Genomic DNA, 23,659 nt, shown 5'->3' on the forward strand with positions numbered 1-23,659 from the left:
CTTACACTGCATCTTTACTTATGAATTTATCATGACCGTGTCCGTACAATACACGGGAATCTCAGCTTCCTTTAATATTTGAAGGTTTAATAATTCATATACTAAAATATGTTCTTTCTCCACTTTCAAACTATCTCCTCTTAGCAGCACTCAAAGTGGTCCAACAGGAGGAGTGGCAGGTCTGCAGGAGGAAAGAGATTAAAGTGGGACTAAAACTCACAGTGAATGTTTGCCTGTGTCTGTGTGTGTTCCCATTTGACAGAATGAAGAAGAACATTGTGCCTTCATTATCCTATATAATTTAGTTTTTAAATCACTTGCGACTTATAAAAATGAATAAACTGTTATATATAATACTTAGTTTTCAAGACAACTCTTTACAGTCTCAATAATAGCAGTTTGAGGTAAAGATGTTACAGTTAGACTACGCATTTTATTTATTTACAGTGTTATTTATTATATCCATATTTATATTTGGTTTATTAAAAACAAGCTTAGATTTGTCCACCTGTCAGGTTTTAGACCATATGGGGCACAGCATTTGTATTAGGAAATAACTCAGGTTTTTGACCACACTTCGTTATTATTGTTCATTTATTCGTTTTCTGGAAATTAGAACTGAATTTAGAATGTTCAATTCAATTTAATTCAGCTTTATTTGTATAGCGCTTTTACAATGTAGATTGTGTCAAAGCAGCTTCACATAAATGGTCATAGTAACTGGAACAGTGTAGTTCAGTTTTTAGTGTTTAAGTTCAGTTCAGTTTAGCTCAGTTCAGTGATATTTAATCATTACTGAGAGTTCAAACACTGAAGAGCATATTCATCGAAGCGTAGCTCTACCAATCCTGAATCATGCGAACCAGTGGCGACAGCGGAAAGGGGAAAAAAAACTTCACCTGATGGGAGTGAAGAAAAAAACCTTGAGAGTGACTCTTTTAATTTCTCCGCTGGCCAAAAGTCTTGTGCAGAGCTTCAGTCACCGCGGTGGAGGGTGATTGACCAGAATGTTGTGCGTACAAGGTTTCCCTATCCACGAGAGCGAAAGTGAAACTAGATTATGAGATGACTTATCTCTCATTCTCGCGCGGTAGATGCTCTGTTTAACAGTTTTCTTGCTAGTGAAATGCTCAGTTTTTCCACTTACACTTACTTTACGTCATGTAAATAGCAAATGCGCTTATGGCGTGACGCAACTGGCTCTTAAAGGGAATGGGAGATGAGACTCTGATTGGTTTATTCTCAAAACTCACCTATAACTCATTAAGAAAACAAACTCAACCCTTTTAGACCATGCGCCACTGCGCAAAGCAATTTTTTTCCATCCTTAAATTAGCAAAAGTTGATTCTGACACGCCCTGAAAGCGTTTGCGCCCTGCGATTTGTGCATCATCCGTCAAAATAGAGCCCTAAGTGTCCCTAAAAACACAGAAAGTTTAAATAAATTTTATTAATAAATTAGATTTATATAATTTAAATAAAGTATTACACAAACGAACATTACCCAAAATGTTATCCCCCCATGATTGGGTTGCATTAATTAATAAATAGACTGGAAAAAAAGCTTGGTTGTTGCCTCATAAGTATTTTCTTCCTAATACAACAAAGAAATCCACTTTAAAATAATGCATAAAATATATCCGGCTATATCATTTGTTTCCAAATATGTTGATATTGAGTACTTATACATTTTGTGATAAGGTTGATAAACCTTTATTACATTTTCTTTGTATGTGTGAACTTGTTCAGAAATTTTGGTTTGACCAGTATCATTATTTAAACACTCCTACCTTTGCAAAATCTTTTAGTTTTAAATAAATTATTTGTTATTACTCAGAATCTGCACATAAATCTAAAACATTGATAAACATGAATTTATCTTCAGTTTTTTATTACCTTGGTTGGAATTTTTTATACATAAACAAGAATGCATAGCTTCAAGCCTTTCTTTTCAACATTTTCAGATTGAAGTTGACTCACTGCTCAAATCTTTCCATATGTGTAACAACAAAAAAAATTCAGATTCTTGATATTATATGAAGAACTGTTGTCTTTTGACTCTGACTTAAGTTAGATAGCTTTCCTGTAATCAGTGGTGTAAAGAGTAAAAGTACCAATACAGCACTATAAATGTACTCAAGGGAAAGAAAAAGTGCACATTTATAAAACTACTTAGTAAATTACAATTCCTGAGAAAAACTACTCAATTACAGTAGTTTGAGTATTTGTAATTAGTTACTTTACACCACTGCCTGTATTGCTCTTAATTTACTATCAAACATTTTTCTACATTTGTGATTTACTCATCCCTTTCTTTGTTTCGTTAGTCTTTTTTCTTTTTGCAGCTAACGTAGCTTGTATTTTCCCTCTTTTGTATCTCTCTTATATTGATCTCCTGGTTGTGCTTGTACATATGTCTATTCTTGAATAAAAATAAATAACAGTTAAGTAAATAACCCTCAAACCCGTCAATGTATAACTTAATTTGCACCCTGGTTAAACGGTTAGTGTTGCTAATCCACAGTTAGCTTGTGGTTTAACTAGCATTACAATAACCACCATGTTTTTTTTTCGTGTGTTTGTTTATGTCTGCAGAATAACCTTGCTTATTTTCGGGAGTCTGAAAAGCGCTGCCATTTTAAAATCATTAGACAAAACTACAAATGAATGACAGGGTATCTCTGAAAAGCACTGTAAAAAGAATGCTAGCTCAGAAACTTCAGCTAAAAAGTTTTTAAAAGGTTCACTGTTACCCCTGAAAGCTCCATTTTACCATATAAAATACCTACCAGTGTTTATAAGGGTTTGGTATGAGTGGAGTGAATGGTCGTGTGATGATCAGTGGGAGCGGTTGGTCTCTGAGATGTAGGATGTGCGTGACTCCAGCGGAAACTCTTCCTCTTGTTCTTCTCCTCACAGCTCTCAGTGCTCCTCAACTTCAACTCTTCTCTTCCCCTTTTTCTTCACCGATGGGTTTATTTGTCTGTCATTATAAGACCTTCATTTCGTCTGGAGATTTGACCTCGTAAAAGTGAGTCTGTGGGGAAAATCGCCGGATGCGTTGGACAAGTGTCATATGCTCTGTACATACCGTAATGTGAGTATTCAAAACCTCCTTCTAGTTCATGCTGGTTAAACCTGATAAAAACGGTAATAATAGCATTATTATTCTCATTATGCTATCAGTTAAGTGCTGTTGATGCACAGAAAACTATAAAACTCCTTTAGAGATTACCCAGATAAAAATACTATAGTAATTTATAGTAAAAACGATAGTATTTGTGTACGGTAAAGTGATATGCTACTGTATATAAGATAATATTTACAGCTATTTTAAATGAATGCTACAGTTTGTACGTATTACAACTGTCTAAATGAACTAATACTGCACTACAGTGGAGTATTATAGCCTATTGTAGGAAACGTACAATTGTTTATATTACCAAAGTAACTAAATGACCACAAGCTGTTCATTTAAGTACTTTACTATGTTTGAAAAACAAAATAGATTATCTATTTACTTTAATTACTGTAGTATTTCTTTAATGTGGGTATTCATTTACCAAAAAGTATTTAGTTGACATTAAAACACTTTAAAAACGGTAGCCTAAATGAATTGAGCAAAGCTAGCCTATTGATTTAGATAAATTTGGTAGTTTTAATACACTTAAACATGTATCTGGTTAAATATAAACCCATTGATTTTATCTATTTAAGTTAATGATATTAAGGTGATATTATTGTTAGACTCTGGAGATCTCTTTTTGTGTATATGGTTAAAAGTTGGTAAAAAGTATGGTAAAAAAAAGCACCTAAGATTTAGATTTTAATAAAGCCAGTGATTTGTAAATCTTGACTATTTATTGGGTTTGAATGAGTCTTTGGCCGGAGGTTTGAGCTCAAATACTGTCATCACAAAATCTAAAAGTCTGATTGAGGGGCTCATTCTGATTCACTTGCGTCTAGTCATCTTCATTAGCATCTTCATTAGCATTTCACGGAGACATGAATATTTGACAGTAAACAACACTGATTTGACTGATTTGTGGTCTAATTATAAGCAAATAACCTGAGCATGTATGTGTTAATCTATTACCAATACTTTAGACAGTCTGTTGTGCAAATGTGCTATTTTTGGAGATCCATTTAATGCATTATTATTCAGTTTATTATTCCACCGCTGTGGCATGTATTTGGATATTGTTCTATAATTGCCAAATTTATTATCAAATGTGTGTAAATAGACATCAGATGTACATGTAGTTAGTTACCAGTTAATATATTTGTCATCATAAGGTGTACTAAACCCAATGTATGCCATGATATTTGGTCATTGTGAGATTATTTCTTTTTAAATACGATATGTGTGTAGATATGAGACAATATTTATTAAATAAATATATATTTTTTAAATGACACAGTGGCGCAGTAGGTAGTGCTGTCGCCTCACAGCAAGAAGGTCGCTGGTTCGAGCCTCAGCTGGGTCAGTTTTCATTTCTGTGTGGAGTTTGCATGTTCTCCCCGTGTTCGCGTGGGTTTCCTCCGAGTGCTCCGGTTTCCCCCACTGTCCAAAGACATGCGGTACAGGTGAATTGGGTAGGCTTAATTGTCTGTAGTGTATGAGTGTGAATGAAAGTATGGGTGTTTCCCAGAGATGGGATGCAGCTGAAAGGGCATCCGTTGCGTAAAACATATGCTGGATAAGTTGGCGGTTCATTCCGCTGTGGTGACCTCAGATTAATCAAGGGACTAAGCTGAAAAGAAAATGAACAAATGCTTTTTTTAAAGATACTGTCTAATGTATTATGTTTTTGAGGAAGTCAAACTTTATTTGATGAAATGGAAAAAGCTAGAAAAACAAATGTTAAAGGGCTAGTCCACCTAAAATTAAAGTTCTGAAAATGAGTAATTGATCTCAAAATTAAAAATGACGTTAATTTTCATATATTTATTTGCAAATAAACAGTAATGTTTGTAATTAATGCATTATACTAATTTGCATAATGATATTCATAAAATGTATGCATCCTTACTAAGTTACACCATTTTAATGTGTTTTAATTACATTAAAGCATGTTAAATATGTGTCCTTGATGAAATATTTAAATGTGAACTGCATTAATTCTATGAATAAATAAATGTTAAATACATAATTATAAATGTAAAGCATAATCGCTGAATTATATTAATTGAATTGCATTCATTATATTAATATATACATTTTATGTATCAATTGTGTAAATATATATGATAAATGTTTTTTTAATATTTTGATAAATGTTTTTTAAATATGAGCAATGTAAATGAATGAATTAATGTTAAATAAATATTAATACATTTAAAACATCATTGCTGAATTACAATAACTCAATAAAGCATTTATCATATTAATATATACATTTAATCATGTTTAATGCATTTTTACTTAATTTTTTGTTTAATTACATTCATCATATTAGTAATGTTAACATTTTAATAAATGTAAAACATCCTTGCTGAACTTATCTGGACTGCATTAATTATGTTAATAGATAAATAATAATAATGCATTTATTTGCTTCCAATTTGAATTGCATTAATTAAATTAATTAATAAACAGATAAGGCGAGGCAGTGGCGCAGTAGGTAGTGCTGTCGCCTCACAGCAAGAAGGCCGCTGGTTCGAACCTCGCCTCAGTTGGCGTTTCTGTGTGGAGTTTGCATGTTCTCCCTGCCTTCGCGTGGGTTTCCTCCGGGTACTCCGGTTTCCCCCACAGTCCAAAGACATGCGGTACAGGTGAATTGGGTAGGCTAAATTGTCGATAGTGTATGAGTGTGTGTGTGAATGTTTGTGTGGATGTTTCCCAGAGATGGGTTGCGGCTGAAGGGCATCCGCTGTGTAAAAACTTGCTGGATAAGTTGGCGGTTCATTCCGCTATGGCGACCCCGGATTAATAAAGGGACTAAGCCGACTAGAAAATGAATGAATGAATGAATAAACAGATAATAAATAAACATTAATAAACGTAATGTATCATAGCTGAATTATAAAAGTTTGAATTACATTAATTTTATTAATAACATTGCTGGATTTTAGGAATTTGAAGTGTATTAATTATATTTAGAAATATTAAATAAATTGATGTTTGTTTATTTATTTCAGTTATAGCTTTAATATGCTATAAAAACCCTGTCAGTAGCTTATCTAGGCACTGTTTATACTGTATACCAGCCAGTTTTGTTTTTGTTTTTGTCATCATTTTTTTTTTGTATCTCTGTTTTCCTTCATGCCCAGTTTGTTGATGGAGAGGATTTCGAATGACAGCCGGCACAGTGGTCATCACAGGTGGAATTTTAGCAGCAGTCATCTTGCTGACCATCGTCACAGTTCTATGTTACTGTAGGCTGCAGGTAAACCTCTACTGCTTGATCATTAGTAGAGCTGCTGAAAACACTTTAGCCCGGTTGCATGAAACTATTTGATCAAAACTCTAGGTTGCAGAGTATGTTTCGGGTTTACAAATCCAAAGAAATGTAAACCAGTTAAGATCAGGTTGTTTTACAGTGCTTGATATAAATGTTCTCTGTTAACTTTGGGTTTAACCCAGGATTAGTGATTAACTGAGTGCGCATGAAAGTATTACACATGCAGCCAATCACATGACACATGACTGCAGCAAACAGCCAATCACACAACACATGACAGAGTCAGTTTCAGTCAGTTCTTGTGAGAGAGTCAGCACAATTCTATTCCATGTGGAAGATTAAGAGATATCATCAGAAATATAATATATTTAGACACATAAATAAAATAAACACTGCTGATACAGTGCAAACTTGAAAAGGCAACTTAAAGAACATATCTTTCTATGAATGAAATTTATTTGAATAATGTAGGATCACAAACAGCTCAAACAATATATTAGCAAAGGTTTCGACTCAAAAATGATTTTAAAAAAACTCTAATTTGGAGCAAAAATTACACACAGGGAATGGAATAGGGCTGCACAATATATCGCTGAATTATCATTATCACTATGATAGTATATGCAATGTACGTGTCGCAGAGATGTGTGATAAATGACACTTACAGTATTTAATGCAATGTTTATCTAAATTTGACCAATAAGATGCTACCTTACTATCTTTAGCCCCACCTCTCAAGTAGTTGCTGTTCTGCTATTGGCTGGAGCAGCCCGAAGGTGAAACCACAGCTGAAAATAAACACTGGTGACAGTCGAGATGAGAGAGGAAAATAACTACAGCCAATCAGAGTCAGAATATCTGCTGAGGTTTTTACTAGGGATGCAACGATTAACTGTTTTCACTATTAACCGCGATTTAATTTGTCACGGTTAATTAATCGTGAAGTATTCTCAACACCGTGTTTCTGCATGGAACCAAACTGCTGCAACTTAAAGTGATGCCAACTGAGTGCTTGTTTGAAGTTCCGAGCTTGTACTGTACACCATGCACACTAGATTAACTATGGCTGAGGCTATTAACTAAGGGCCTGTCACATATCGCATCTTTTGCATGCGCAAGGTGGTTATTTCCAATGGAGGTGTGCGGCTTGCATAGATGGAGCGCCAAACTCGTGCATTCCAGATGCACCTAATAGTTAAAAAAGAATGCCGCAAGCGCCCTGCACTGAGAAAAAATGCAAAATAAAAAATACAAAATTAAAAATACCAAACAATTTTGTTATAAAGTTGATCAAAAGGTTCAGCAGCCCTTGAATACATTTCTTCACTGTAAAAGGGAAATACTTAGCTATTATGTAACTTACATTTATATTAGACAAATACTATTTATTTATTCATTTATTTATTGATTTTTAATTTTATTGATTTATTTTAATTTAAAAAATATTTTACATTTATTAATTTATTGTAAAATCATTTATTTTATGAAATACATTTTTTTTTCATTTATTTTTATTTATTTACATTTAATTTATTTATTTTAAATTATTAAAATTTGTATTCATTTATTACAATTTTATTTATTTATGATAATTATTTTTATTTTATTTATTTAAAATTAATTATTTTTTATTTATTTTAAATTTATTTATTTACATTTTAGTTACTGACATTTATTTTCAGTGTAAAATTATTGGGAGTCTTTATGTGATTTTTCAAAACTAGCAGAGTTTTGAAATTAATGAATGCATAATAATCGTGATAACCGTGATTTTTCCTCAGACTATAATCGCACAATCAAAATCTATAATCGTTGCATCCTTAGTTTTCACTCATTCATAGTGCTTTAAAGACTAAATGTTTGCACCTTAAAAAAAACAGAAGTCAAAAAATAAAATAAATAAGTAAATAACAGGGTGAGAATGTGGTAAAATCAGGCGAGGGCTTTTCTTTTTCTGGATTGCTTTTAAAAACTGTCAGTTGGGTTTAGGGAAGTGCGTGGGTGGGTCAGTCGGGACTTTTAAAAATACTATTGGTTGGGTTTAGGGAGGGAGGAGGGTGGGTCAGTCGATCGGTCAATCAATCAGTCAGTCGACAGCAGAGAACAGCAGCACGAGTAGCATTTGCAAGAGAAATTTGAGATTTCAAAAACCATACACATCGGCCTCTAGTGGCGCTCTCCAGAAATGTACATTTTCAGATTGAGCCTGGGTTGGTATTTTGATTACACTACAACATCGATGCTGTAAAAGGAACCGTGTGAAATTAAAAATAGTCACATTAACCTTTCACCGGAAGTTTATCCTCGGCTGAAAAACACTAGCTGAGCATATAGCCCATTGGCCTTATGCAGCAGACCTCGAGTCACATAAGATTTACCACCTACTTAATAATAAAAAAAATGTCCAAACTCCCCATTCTCATCTTCCATAACAATTGTGCCCTGTTGTCACTCTGCATATTAGTACTACTGCTGTAGAAGAGAAGAGTTGGAGGAGGAGGAGGATGAGGAGGAGGCCAACATTGCCAAGTCATCTCCAACTCCGCTGCGCCACCTGAGTCTACCAGAGAGTCCACTGAGTCTCCAACACTTTCCCGAATACGCCTCTTCCAGTCAGCTGCTCATGACTGCAGAGCCCTTTGAGGCCAACGGACCGCTCAGCTTTCCTCCATACAACCCCAGAACGCCCTACAAGACGCCCCGCTCCTACACGTTCTGTCCGTCCTGCTCGGGGTACCTGCCGCTTTACATGAGCCCGCAGGAGAGTCTGCGAAACGGAGGAGGCCGGATCAGCTACAGGACTCTGCAGCAGGAGGAGCTGGAGCTGCCCATGGACACGCCGAGCCTCCACAAACTCAACCTGCTCCGCTCACTCACCATGCAGGAGGTGTTGACCCCTCACAGCGTCAGCACAGATGTGTAGCCGCTTCAGGGTTGTGTGCTTCACATTCGTTATGCTGCTTTGTTTTATTACATCCAGCACATCCACTCGCTTGACCTGTCAGGCAGATATTCATGTACTACACCAGGGGTGCTCAACCCTGTTCCTGGAGATCTACCCTGAACAAACACAACTAAACCAACGAAGTAGGATCTGAATTCTGAGTAATTGAAGATTAATTCGAGTAATTGAAGAACGGCGTGTTTGCTCAAGGTTGAAGCTGAACTCTGAAGGAAGGTAGATCTCCAGGAACAGGGTTGAACACCCCTGTATTGTTTGAACACCCATTTTGGTCTTTGATTCTTATTGGTTGATTCATGTTCAAAGCTGTTTTAAACACTCTACAAGCACCTATGTAAACCAGTTCCTTGGCAACTATCTGATTAGCAGCACTGAGCCAAAGAAATGGTTTGATTTGCTTTGTTTTAGATTGTGATATAGTTATTTTATAAAAGCAATAAATCCTATGATGGGCGGCGCGGTGGTGCAGTGGGTAGCACCATTGCCTCACAACAAGAAGGTTGCCGGTTCGAGCCTCGGCTGGGTCAGTTGACATTTCTGTGTGGAGTTCGGGTGCTCTGGTTTCTCCCACAAGTCCAAAGACATCCGCTGTAGGTGAATTGGGTAGGCTAAATTGTGTGTATGTGTGTGAATGAGAGTCTATGGGTGTTTCCGAGTGATGGGTTGCAGCTTGAAGGGCATCCGCTGCGTAAAATATTTGCTGGATAAAGCTGCGGCAAAGAGCTTAGAATGACCAAAAGGCGACACTCTAGTGTAATTTGGAAAACAGCCACTAGAGGGTGCGGCGGCCATTTTGGAATGAAAACTCCAATAGAACAACAGCGTATTATAAGTCTGTAAAATAAACTATTAAAAGTGCTAATGATTGTGATAGTAAGTGTTGTATTGTTGTCTTTCAGGTTGTATCTCAGCTTTAATACGCTTTTTAAATAAATAAATGAAAAACAAAGCAGCTGCTTGCCATCGCAAAAGTAATGAGATCCAATGGACGGCCGATTACTTTCACTCCAAAATGGCGGAATCCAGGGTTGTTGCTGGGCGCTGCTGTTGCAAGGGAACGTTCTATTGAGTGTCACCTCTTGGTCATTCTAAGCTCTTTGGCTGCGGTCACACTAGAGTTTGTGTGTGCGAAGTTCTGTCGTATGGCGCTGCGAAAAGGGGCGGGATTAAACAAGCTTGTTAGACATTTTAAAAAGCGAGCGATTGCTCCATGTTTTAAATTTCTGTCCAGAGATGTCATGTTTTGATCCTCGATTGGCCTCACACAGTCAGGTGATGCCAAGCTTTAACTTTGCACCGCAGCAACCTGCGAAACTTGACGCATGACCCCACGTTTCCGGTCTGACGCATTCGCGTGCTTATAAATGGAAGTCTATGGGAGGAAAAGCCCGGTGTAACCGCAGCTTAAGTTGGCTGTTCATTCCAGTGTGGCGACCCCTGAGTAATAAAGGGAGTAAGCCGAAAAGAAAAAGAATGAATCAATTATGAATAAATCTCAGGATTTACCGGAAATTTATTATGAACAAGAGGGTATAAACAACAGCCCTTAGCCACTTTAATTTAAACGTAAACCACAACCTCTTATGACTTACTGATTTATTAGCACAGTTACATCCAACACATTTAACTCAGAGGTGTCAACACTCAGTCCTGGAGGGCCGGTGTCCTGGAGAGTTTAGCTCCAACCCTAATCAAACACACCTGATCCAACAAATCAAGCTCTTATTAAATATACGAGAAACCTCCGGCAGGTGTGTTGAAGCAAGTTGGAGCTGAACTCAGCTGGACACCGGCCCTCCAGGACCGAGCTTGGACACGCCTGATCTATCTAAGCCAAAGAAACTGACTTTGTTTTAGTTTGTGATATAACAGTTTTATGAAAGCAATAACCCCTGTGAAGCTGTGGTTTACTCTAAATTTTAACTGGCCAGGAGCAGGGACGCCGCTAGGGTTAGGATGATTCTAAGGGCCTATACATTTAGAGGAGCCCCAGAGACATTATCAAGGGCCCGCAATAACACAGCCTCTTATCCCTTACTGCTACTACTATGTACTACACGCTCAGAAAAATAAGGTACAAAACTTTACCTTTTAAGGTACAAACAGAAATCACTGAAGGGTGCCATTCTGTACCTTTAGTTATTGTTTGTTATACCTCATTTTGGGTACAAAACTTTATCCTAATGACCTATAGTGGACCTTTAGGCCTCATTTCCGTTGAGCGCCATGGCTCAGTATGGGGTCACCAATTTAATGTCGAGTTCAGACTGCATGATTTTCAAAGTAGTCGTGTCACAGATGTTTTCACACTGCATGACTATCCGGGCTAGCGTTTAGTCGCTGCTTTGTTTACACTGCAAGATGGATCGGCGACAGGGACTTTCACATTGCATGACTTTACTATTGGAAGAATCGCCGACAACTTCGTCCAAACTACGTCTCACAGCCAAAAACATGTCGTATATCTTTTGTTATTAACTACATAATGGGAAAGAAGCCTTTAATGGGGTAGAACATGTACATGTTTACTCACCTGGGTTTAAAGGGAATTAGCCATTTCTCCCCAACGTTGATAATAAACTAATTTCTTTCTGTATGAAACGTCAAACAGACACGGTTGTTCCTGAGTCCTGTCAAACCTCCACTAGTTTTTCCTCCATTTCGTGGGTCCAAATAAACCGAAAAAGAGCGCTTTTAACTTCTCCCCCAGCCTCCCGCTGGCCTGCAGCAGGTATACACACACGCACACACAAGTGAAAGCTGCTCTCTCATTGTCTGTAGGCGATCGCTGATGTTATTTTCAGTCAAAACTCAATTCACACGGCATGATTTGAATCGCCGACAGCTCCAGATATTTAGCACGCCAAATATCTCACAGGCATCGGCGACTCATCGGCGATTCTCTCAGATCGCGTCTTTGAAAGTTCATACTGTATGATTTTCACTCACGTGCACGAGCAGCGATTTGCCTGTGATTTCAGGCATTTGTCGGCGATTTCTCAAAACCTGTCAGCAAGCCAAAATCGGGGCTAAAATCACGCAGTCTGAACTAGGCATAAGCTGTATGGGTTGATCACATATCGCATCTATTGTGAACTTGAATTTATCGGCAAGTGCCCATAAATAGAGAGAAAGAGGCACCACTCACACTTTCCACACACTTTTAGGGATGCTTTCACAATAGCACTTTTGGCCCACACCCAGGTTTGTTTGATGTAAAGTACGATACGTTTAGCTAGTGTGAACTATATTGTTGGTTCGCGCGTACTCTGGTTCGGTTCACTTCTCATTTGAATGCACCAAATAACGTTTGGTTCTATTTTGGTGCCTTGGCTTTCACAACAGCAACAGCAGCTTGATGATGCTAGCATACCGGGGTTCAGAAGGAAAAAAATATGGTGTGTACACAAGCCAGCCGAAAAGTTGGCAAGGGGGGACAATCGAACTTGGGTTCCAGACAGTTGAACCAAGTGTGAAAGCACCCTTGACACAGTGGCTCAATGCTTAGTACTGTCGCCTCTCAGCAAGAAGTCCCGACAGGACCAGTTTCCCCATGTTGGAGTGGGTTTCCTCCGGGTGCTCCGGTTTCCCCCACAGTCCAAAGACACGCGCTATAGGTGAATTGAATAAACTAAATTGGCCGTAGTGTATGTGTGTGAATGAGTTTGTATGGGTGTTTGCAAGTACTGGGTTGCAGCTAGAAGGGCATCCATTGTGTAAAATATATGCTGTATAAATTGGCGGTTCATTCTGCTGTGGTGACCCTTAATGAATAAAGAGACTATACCAAAGAAAAATGAATGATCGAACATTAAAGGCATAGTAAACCCAAAAATGAACTATCTGTATTTAAATTATTGGATGTAACTGTCGCTTTATGATTGTTCTTTAATCCTAAAATGCAATGTGTGACTCAAAATAAAAAAAAATATTTTGTAAACGTGTGAAAACTTCATACATTCATTCATTTTGTTTTCGGCTAAGTCCTTTTAGTAATTCGGGGTTGTCACATCGGAATAAACCGCCAACTTATCCAGCACGTTTTTATGCTGCAGATGCCCTTCCAGCCACAACCCATCTCTGGGAAACATGCGTGTGTGAAAAGTCAATACGGGAAATTATTTCATATGAGGATATTAAACAGAGTCTGATTTTTCAATACTTTTATTTAAGAAATTCATACTTTAAATAAACTAATAGGGCTTTTTAAATGGCATGAGAACTCAATATTTGAATATTTCACATCTGTTTTCACATGTATTTACTGCTGTAGCGAAGAATAGATTACTACAATATTCATTATTTTGGTTTAGATTTGAATATAAATGCCGTGGATGTACAGTATGTTTAGGAAGTCAAATGATATCACCGACTCAAGTGGTTTTTACACGTGGGATTGTGAATTTGTGTCTGTCTGTATGATGAATTGAACTGGCAGGTTTTTATAATCCTCTGTGTTCTCATCCTTGTGTGTACAGCCACTCAATTTGTCCCAAACTCACCAGAGTATCTGTCTGTTATAAACGCAATACTTGTTGATATTATTATGTACCGTGTGGGGGTTTAATGAGCATATTTTGAGCTCTTGTGTTATGAATGAAAATATTTCACTGCACTGTTTGCTGACCAGCAGGTGGCGTCAGTTCATGTGCAGAAAAAAAGGTCTATCCATACGTTGATCCATTAAAAGCATTAAACTAGAGACGAAGTGTGTCTGTGCTAATAGCGTGCTAATCTCAATGCTAAAGCTAACAGGCTTTCTGCAGCTTAAATCGATTAAGTCATGATGTATAATGTTTTTAAAATTTCTGAATGTTTAGAAACAGGTCTCACATTGGGTAAAGTCTTTACTTAAATGATTTAAATATAGTTAAAATATAATGTAAACACTATATGGACATCACGTCTTGTCGCCTATCCAAGTTTTAGAAACAACAAATAATAACTTGACTTCTAGTTGATCATTTGGTATCAGAAGTGGCATGAAAGGCAAAGGCCTCTAGATTACTATTATTTTACCAAAAAAATATATGATTATGCCTTTATTTTTAATTATTAAATTAGTAAAGTCTTGTCAGTTAACAGAAACAATGTACAGTATAGAATATAAAGTTGTGGTGCAGTGGAAAAAGAATGAATATTGTGTATGACTCCTATGAGGACTGCATCCATACATCTCTGCAATGACTCAAATCACTTATTAATAAAGTCATCTGAAATGGCAAAGAAAGTGTTCCTGCAAGACTCACGGAGTTCATCAAGATTCTTTGGATTCATCTTCAATGCCTCCTGCTTCATCTTACCCCAAACATGCTCAATAATGTTCATATCTGGTGCCTGAGCAGGCCAATCCTAGAGCAACCAAAAAAGTAGAAAAATAAAAACACGAAATTCATTTGGAGTATGCTATTTATTGTTCATAATATTTTGAGGTACGCCAACGTTTTTTTATACATCAAGAATATCAAACGACTTACATCTGATTGCTTTTTGTACTTGAGGTAAGGTAGTACAATAGGTTTATTGTGTATATGAATCAGATACATTTTCAACCATAGCATGTTCAAGTGTCAGGACTCGCTCAACGACAAAGAAAAAAATCTGATTCATTGTCGATTCAAATAAAAAAATGATACACAAATGAATAAATTGGATAGATATAGAATGAGAGAAGCCAAAAAAACTACTGCTGTAACCAATAAATTAACATAAGCCCATGTCTAGCAAGAGTTAAGACAAGACACTGATGGTGAATAGAATAATAAAAAAAAATCATCATAACTATAATCCTGTAGTTGATTGGTTACTTTAAAAATTGCAAAAATGTTACGTTTAAGTATGAAATTATTAAATGAAATGAAATCATTATTGAATGAAATATGCATTCATCTACTCACACATTTAGGCCAAAAATCTAAGAACTAAATGAAGTCTTGTTTAATTAATCAATTCATTTATTTATGTATGTATTTATTTATTTTTATATATGGACCACAAAACATATGTTGCACAGGTGGGTATATTTGTAAGAATAGCCAACAATACACTGAGTCAAAATTATTGATTTTTTTTTATGCCAAAAATTGTGTAAAAAAATCATGTTTTTCCATGAAAACATTTTGTAAATTTACTATGGTAAATATATCAAATCATGATTTTTGATTAGTAATATGCATTGCTAACAGCTTTATTCATTATATATTGAATGCTCACATTTCAGATTTGGAAGTAATTCAAAATTGTATCTTAGTCAGATATTGTCCTATCCCAATACGTTTTTATTTTTTATTATTTTTTTTAACTGACCTTTATTACAGTATTTATGACACAGAATGACAAGAATTAAATGTTTTTACAGAGAGGATTTGATCTGAAGTTTGATGTTTAGAAGTGTTTCTGAAGTGGGGATTTATGGCTCAGTGCAGAAGAAAACACTCATCAAAAAAGAAAAACAGCCTTTAAAATTACGAATTGTAATTGAAATCAACATAATGCTATTGTAAACAGAAGCTTGTATCGCTTGCCCTCCCTCAGAGTTCTTCTGATTGGTCTACTGCTTTGAAACTGACATTAAAGGAGCAACATGTGAGTTTGACACCCAGTATTTGAATAGGTATTGCATTCCTGGATCAAAACAAACGCAAGCGCAGGTTGCCAGATTGGCGACACTAACAGAAGTGTGCCTGACTATCAAGCTTAACGGCTGATTTAAGTCGTGTTCTAAATAAAAGCAACGGCATCCAATAGAAGGAATATTTTCCATATTAAAAGGAGTTTTTTGCTCTAACCAGCAGCTTGATTTGATATATTATAAAAGGCTTCTATTTCTCACAGGTGAACAACAGAATAAACAGATCACCTCAGGTACACCTCGATAATTAGATATTTAAAAAAAGTGAGAGATTAGCCCATATTTTAAATTTCTGTCCAGAGAGGTCATGTTTTGATCCTCAATTGTTCTCAGGCAGGCAAGCGAAGCGATATCGCAATAGTTCACCAAGCTTGATATTTGCAATGCAACAGACTGTGAAACTTGTCGCACAAGCTTGCGTTGAAGGTCTGGTGCATTCACATGCATTTTAATGGAGAAAAGTGTAGGGTGCTCAATATCAATAATATTTAATATTGCCTCTGGGCATCTTCTTCAATGTGCACTTGCATTGACACATTTCACATTTAACGCCCTTTATTTAGTTACGAGGCGTTAAACGTCGACGGAAAAAGCGAGCAAAAAACATTTTGGTGTGCTCGGGCCTTAATGCTTACTTTCATAATATTTATTTTCTAATTAATAACCTCATGTGGAACTCTATCTGTGTCTTATTTCGGAGTTTGCTACTGTCCACCAGAGGTCACATTTCGGTCACGAACACAAGCTTTGAGAATCTTCCTGACTGAATGAATGAAATATATGATTTTCCAGCTTGATCTCACGAGAAAACGTAAGTATTTTACGTTTTGCCAGTTTAGTGGCTAATTCGTATGAATTTCGTACGAGTTCAGTCGTACGAAATTGTACGATTTTAAAAAGGAGGCGTGGCACCTAACCCCACCCCTAAACCCAACCGTCATTGGGGGATGAGCAAATTGTACTAAAATGTACGAATTCGTACGAATTAGCAACTAAATAAAAAAGTTACGAATTGTCGTGAGATTGTGTTGGGTTTTCCAGCAAGGCAACCCAGGGTGCTGAATTATAATTGGGTAAGCTGGCATTGGACAGGTTAAAAACTCCATAAACAAGATAGCGTTCCGACACGGAAAACACATGTTCAAAGCAGAATATCTGACTTCAACACTGTTTTTCAGATAAACAAGTATGATCACTTCTTAAACATCTGTAAACATAAAGGTATTTTTATGCTTTAGAAGAGTCAAAAACATACAGCAATTTTAAAGAGTGTAAAAACATGGCGCTCATGTGCAACATGCTACAAAAGAACCACAAGTCATTGAGTCTTTTATTTCAGTGTGCTGATGTACTTCTAACTGAAATGAAATATTAAGAAGGATCATTTTGTGGATCATTCTCTTAGCAAACTAATGGTAAGAGGGGCGTGGTTAAAAATATTGTTGCTGAATCTGTCAGACTGACATCAACAGAGAAAGACCGCCATTCCAAACACGGAAGCAAATGGTCAGAATTTGATTGAAGATTACTAAAACAAACATCTTTTTTAACTGGATTAACATTCACGAATTTATTGATCACCAGAAGAATAACAATGTGAGCAAGCAAAATAAACATTGCAAATTTTGATTTCACTCATACTTGAACATTCATGCATGTCCTTCAAGCACTTGTTTACATGGAAAAACAATGGAAAATTGCAATGAAATGGAAAAATATGTTCTGTGTGAATGGCCCCAAGTGTACTTTAAATGTGAAAGTCACATTAAGAAAAGCCAAAAAACTCAAGTTTGACAGGTGCATTAAAAAAACGGTGTTTTCGCCAGCAGTGTCTCGCCTTAAAATGAATGAAAGAGCAGAGGAGAGAGCGTGAGAAGCAGCAGTGGCCCGAGGCTCAGCCTGTGTTTGGATGTACAGTACTAAAATCTTCAGCCAGAGGTAACATTCAGTATACAGCAGAAGTCAAAACGATTAGCCCTCCTGTGAATCTTTACTTCTTTTTTAAATATTTCCTAAATTGTGTTGAACAGAGCAAGGAATTTTTCGCAGTATTTCCTATAATATTTTTTCTTTTGGAGAAAGTCTGATTTATTTTATTTCGGATAGAATAAAAGCACTTTTTAATTATTTTAAAAGACATTTTACAGTCAATATTATTAGCCCCCTTAAGCAATATTTGTTTTTAATTGTGTACAGAACAATCCATAGTTATACAATGATTTGCGTAATTACCCTAGCTTTCCTAATTAACCTTTAAATGTCACTTTAGCTAAATACTAGTGTCTTAAAACATCTAGTAGTCAAATATGTGCTGTCATCATGGCAAACATAAAAGAAATCCGTTGTTAGAAATGAGTTATTAAAATTATTATGTTTAGAAATGCGCTGAAAAAACGTTTATATCCGTTAAACGGAAATCAGGGGAAAAATATACAGGAGGGCTAACAATTCTGACTTTAACTGTACATTCAGTATATCCACCTCTGCCACTGCCAGATAATAAAAGTCCCATAAAACCTGACTTGTAATAATAAATACTTTTATGACATGCAATATAATCCTCTGAGCAATAATCAAATAATTTAATATTTCCTTACTGTATCCCACAAAGGCGGGACATTGTCGTGAAGTAGGCATCGTTTTAGTAATGAGAAAGTTTAAATAGAAACAAATACTGATTCAGAATTCCCTCACTGCGATCCTCATCCTCATGATGATGATGATATTTGGAGAGAAGAGTTAGGAAGATCGAAGGTTTCGGCAGGAATGGCAACAGGCCTTGCTGTAGTACCAGTGAGAGCAGAGGTTCACCTTGAGAGCCAGAGAGCAGTTGGTGGTGGGACGATCCTGGCAGTTTTCATCTGGAGATGCAATAATGCAGTTACACTTCATGTTAGCTTTCGGGATTTCTTTGGACATCATACAGTATATAGCAATTGTTTCAATGTGGTGATGTCACTGACCAATGAACATTTCCTGCTTATTATCAAACTATTTCATAACTGTAACAAGAGGCAATTCAATCATTACTTGATGTTAAAACAGCTAACATAACGTTATTTATCAAAATGTGTCTCTTTTTGCATTCTCGGAAGCGATAGAAATTAAAAATGTAAAACAGGAAAGGAGTTAGGACCATTGTTTTGTTTACATCCCTCAAAATGGTCTATGTAGCATATATCTGGCCATTATAATATGCACTGTTCCAGTCAGAAGGTGCATTTAAAAATAGGTGTTTGATCATTTAAGGGGACTAATTATGCCACTTTTTTCGAGATGTAAAATACATCACATACAACCTCTAGGTACATCAGAGATGTTTCAGCTCAAAATACCCCACAAATAATGCTCTAAACCTTTTTGAAACTTTGCCTTTGATCCTAATTGCGCCATTTTGGTGACTTGCTTTAAATTCAAATGAGACTGTACTCTTTTTAAAAGAGGGTGGAGCTACAATGCCTATGTGCAGGGGCGGACTGGGACAAGAATTCAGCCCTGGCACTGTAGCCACACAAATGACCACACCGACACAAATTACCACACCGACACAGCCCCACCCACGGACACGCACATTCACTATTATTATGGTGTACAGATGGTGAAATAATACGACTTTCTTGCTAGATTTTGATTATGTCCAGGTAACCTCGGATTGAGTCGGCCCATCTTGAAACCAGGCGGCAATTGCCGATTGGGCTAAATGCTTAACATTTATTATTATTATTATTATTATTATTATTATTATTATTATTATTATTATTATTATTTTATTATCATCATCATAATAGCATCTAGCAAGAGATAAAAGCTGTCTGCACTTAAAAACAATACATATTAAAAAATAAATAAAAATAAAAAATGACCAGCCCACATTTAAAATTGGTCCGGCCCTTCTGGCATTTGCCAGAATTGCCAGATGGCCAGTCTGCCCCTGCCTATGTGTCAGCAAGGCATGGGGCGATAACCGTTTTCAAGGTATACAGCAGTTTGGAAATTCAAGGTTTTAAAACCGTCAAAATGTTCTGTATACCATTCCTAAGGTATGAGTAAGATTTTTTATTCACATTTTTTTAGGGCAGCAATATCTCCAACAGAAAATATATCCAAAGATGTCCTTTTAAATTGTGAACAAAAATCTGTGTTTATGAAACATTGAATTATTTAGCCTGACTTGTTTACTGTTCCAAAATATCATAAATGTTTCCCAAATTAAAATATATTGTGTACAAAAGGGAAAAAGGTTTTGTTTTATGACATTTAAAAAGAATATATTTCACAGCAGTAATTACAAAACCGTGAAACTGTGATATTTATATCCAAGGTTATCATGCCGTCAGAATCTTACTGGCAGATTCAAAAGCAACACTGATGTCCTATGCTTATGAGGGAGATGGTCACTAATGGGTGGGGCTTTCCCCCTCTGATGACAGTACAAAAGGAGAATGTCAAAGGCTGCGTCCGAAACCGCATACTTCCATACTATATAGTACGCTAAAATCAGTATGCGAGCAGAGTAGTATGTCTGAATTCATAGAATTCGAAAATCAGTAAGTGAGAAGTATTCGGATGTATTACTACTTCCGGCGAGATTCTGGAGTGCGCATCCCACGCACGCTGCGCTATCCGATGATGCCCCGTGAGAGAATTCATGAATGGAAGTGCAGCGATGCAACTGACGCAGGTAGGTCACGTGACCATGACAAAATGGCGAATGTAGTACGTCCGAATTTCATTAATACTTTTCACATTCATACTGTATAGAACATACTTTTCTGACGGCCGAGTAGCACGTTTAAATTCAAATACAGTTCCTACTGAGTAGCCAAAGTGTTTCTACGGATAGTTTTTGTTATCAATTGTTAATTATTAATCAATACATTTTTTACAATTAGTACCACTGGTTATATTCACAGACTTTTGCCACACAACTGTGTTTCAATATCTTAAATTAATAATTTTTTTCTCACCAACATTTTTCAAAATATCTTCTTATGTGTTGAATTGTTGCTAAACTATGGAATCAGTTTAGTCTCAAAAGAAATTTGCATTTGTGAAACGTATTTTATGAAAATGTATTTTTATTTTGAGCACGTGAAAATATTTTGTGATTATAAATAAATATTTTACGCACGTGAATTTGATTTTATGCACGTGAATTTGGCTACGCATGTGTACATCGTGTCTTTTGCATGAATTTCTTTTGAGACTAAACTGATTCCATACTAAACTGTTCCTGCATAGAGAGCATAGAGAAGTAAAGCAACCTGGAGGTTCGGTGGGGCAGGGCTGCAGCGCACAGGTCTGCTTGTTAACAGGTTTAGTCAAAGGGTCGCATCCACGAACAAGCTCTCGTCCCTGATAACACTTCACATCCCTCATCCGCACACCCACACCACACGTCTTGGTGCACTGAAAAACAGTTGATTTCAAGCAAAGAAGAAAAATATGTAAACAGTTATTGGCACATTTATTGTGTTATGTTATACACGCAAAGCACTTCACAATCATGAGGGGGGTCTCTCCACACCACCACTAGTGTGAAGCATCCACTTGGATGATGCGACGGCAGCCACAGGTCAATGGAGGGATTTGGCCTAGACTCCTGGGTTACACCATTAACCTTTATGAGAAGTGCCATGGGATTTTTAATGACCACAGAGAGTGAGGAACTTGGTTAAACATCTCTACCGAAAGACGGCGTCCACTAAACATTTGGTGTCCCCTTCACTTTCTACTAGGGCACACAGACCGCAGGTTGAGCGCCCCCTGCTGGCCTCACTTACACCACTTCCAGCAGCAACCTAGTTTTCCTATGTGGTCTCCCATCCAGGTACTGACAAAAATCAGCCCTGCTTAGCTTCAGTGTCTTGGGCTGCAGGGTGATATGACTGTGGCAAAAGAAGATAGTTTGAAGAATGTTGGAAACCGGTAACTATTGACTTCCATAGTATTTGTTTTTTCTACTATGGATGTCAATGGTTACGGGTTTCCAACATTCTTTAAAAACCATGTTAAATGTAACTAAAAATACCCACTGGTTGCAATATCAAAAATAGTCATTTCTGGTTGAACTATCCCTTTAAGGAAAGGCAAAAATGTTGTTATTTTCACCCACTTATAAATTTTGAGTTTTTTTCTTTGCATAAACAACTTTTTAGTCAGTCTAATGAAAAGAAAACATCCAAAATACACTTTTAAGTGCTTCATTTTTCACATTTTATCAATTTGTCTTTGTAGGTTTCAATTACAATTCATATTTTCAAAGGCTGTTTACTCAAAATGACAAATCGTCACATTAGTTATAAAGTTCCATCTGACATTTTTGTCAAAATTGAGTTATTGACATATTCTTATTTAATGACAACTTATTTACATTATGGGATGTTTTATATAAGTTTACATTTTAGGACTTTTTATTTAAAAAAAACAAATGTTTCACACATAGGGCCCTATCATACACCCGGCGCAGTGAGGCGCAAGGCATGGCGCAGTCTTTTGGTAGTTTCAGCTTGGCGCAAGAGTGGTTTTGAGGCGTTGCGCTACGCTGTTTTAAAAAGCAAATGCATTAGCGCTCATTTGTGCGCCCATAGGAGTTCTGGTCTAAAAAGGAAGGCGTTCTGAGGTGGACTGCTGGCACGTTGCTATTTTGAGAAACTATAATAGATTTTTCATTAGACCAAAACTAACCCGTTCTAAACTCCAGCGCAGAGTTGCGCCTCGCTTACACACTGCTTAATACACACAAGAGAGCAATAGGCAAATATCTTTACATATGAAAAAATTTAAATATTAAGGATGTATATAGGATATAATAAGAATATAAATAGAATATAAATATAAAGGATTAAAATATTACAAAACATATTATTTTCTAGCCTACATAAATATGAAAAATCACTGCTTTTATGTCTTCTTCATCTCGGGAGGCTTTTTCAGTTTATTCATAAACAATTTGCTTTTGTATAATGTTATTATTATTAGCAGTATTATTTATTATATCCATATTTATATTTGTTTTATTAAAAACAAGCTTAGATTTGCCCACCTGTCAGGTTTTAGACCATATGGGGCACAGCATGTGTTTTAGGATATAACTCAGGTTTTTGAGCACATTTGTTATTATTATTATTATTCATTTATTCGTTTGCTGGAAATTAGAACTGAATTTAGAAATAGTTTTGAAACGAATATTTGCGCTTAACAAACAAAAGTATTTATTTATAAATCTCCATTTTAGCAGCTTTACATACACAAAACTTTACAGTTTAACTCGCTTCTAATTATCTAAAAGCGTTTTTACACAGGCTTTTGTCCATACATAGTTTAAAAATTTGCATATAAAATTTTTATTTTTATTTTGCATTATCATTTTGAACTTTGCATCTAAAAATGTTCTGATTTTGTACAAGAAAATCACCAACTTAATCAAGTTATGTCTCATTTACATATTTAAAACCCTGTCAAAGAATGTTTACTATTCTTAATATAATCAATCAATCAGCCTAGTTTTATTCATCAGGGGTCACCAGTGGAATGAACCGCCAACTTATCCAGCATATGTTTTACACAGCGGATGTCCTTCCAGCTGCAACCCAGTATTGGGAAACATCCATACACACATGCACTACAGCCAATTTAGTTTATTCAGTTCACCTGTACCGC

The 23,659-nt window shown here is 36.3% G+C and overlaps 3 protein-coding genes across 10 annotated transcripts in view; 1 reads left to right on the plus strand and 2 right to left on the minus strand.

Moving 5' to 3' along the window:
- The window catches only part of notch1b (notch receptor 1b), a 190,383-nt gene extending 187,276 nt beyond the window's left edge, over positions 1 to 3,107 (minus strand). For both annotated transcript variants that reach the window (XM_073951084.1, XM_073951085.1), the window contains exon 1: positions 2,790 to 3,107. The gene's annotated coding sequence lies outside the window, so the exon portion shown is untranslated. The remainder of the gene's footprint in view (positions 1 to 2,789) is intronic.
- On the plus strand, positions 2,841 to 14,067 carry fam163b (family with sequence similarity 163 member B). 2 transcript variants are annotated; one of them, XR_012406486.1, is made up of 4 exons: positions 2,895 to 3,097; positions 6,274 to 6,389; positions 8,869 to 9,435; positions 9,601 to 9,902. XR_012406486.1 is itself a non-coding variant. In XM_001334967.7 (3 exons), the coding sequence occupies exons 2-3, from the start codon at positions 6,297 to 6,299 to the stop codon at positions 9,325 to 9,327; spliced, it is 552 nt and encodes a 183-aa protein (XP_001335003.2). In that variant the 5' UTR covers positions 2,841 to 3,097; positions 6,274 to 6,296; the 3' UTR covers positions 9,328 to 14,067. The 2 variants fall into 2 exon arrangements, 1 of the variants encoding a protein (XP_001335003.2); XM_001334967.7 differs by having other exon boundaries at positions 2,841 to 3,097; positions 8,869 to 14,067.
- Positions 14,068 to 17,539: 3,472 nt separating this feature from the next.
- The window catches only part of ttc16 (tetratricopeptide repeat domain 16), an 85,904-nt gene continuing 79,784 nt past the window's right edge, over positions 17,540 to 23,659 (minus strand). For all 6 annotated transcript variants that reach the window (XM_073951614.1, XM_073951618.1, XM_073951616.1 and 3 more), the window contains 2 exons: positions 21,262 to 21,406; positions 17,540 to 18,858 (listed from right to left, as the gene is read on the minus strand). In XM_073951614.1, coding sequence (XP_073807715.1) covers positions 18,737 to 18,858; positions 21,262 to 21,406 — 267 coding nt within the window. In that variant the 3' untranslated portion in view covers positions 17,540 to 18,736. The remainder of the gene's footprint in view (positions 18,859 to 21,261; positions 21,407 to 23,659) is intronic.

Source organism: Danio rerio, chromosome 5 (assembly GCF_049306965.1).
Source record: "Danio rerio strain Tuebingen ecotype United States chromosome 5, GRCz12tu, whole genome shotgun sequence".
NCBI classification, from domain to species: Eukaryota; Metazoa; Chordata; class Actinopteri; order Cypriniformes; family Danionidae; genus Danio; species Danio rerio.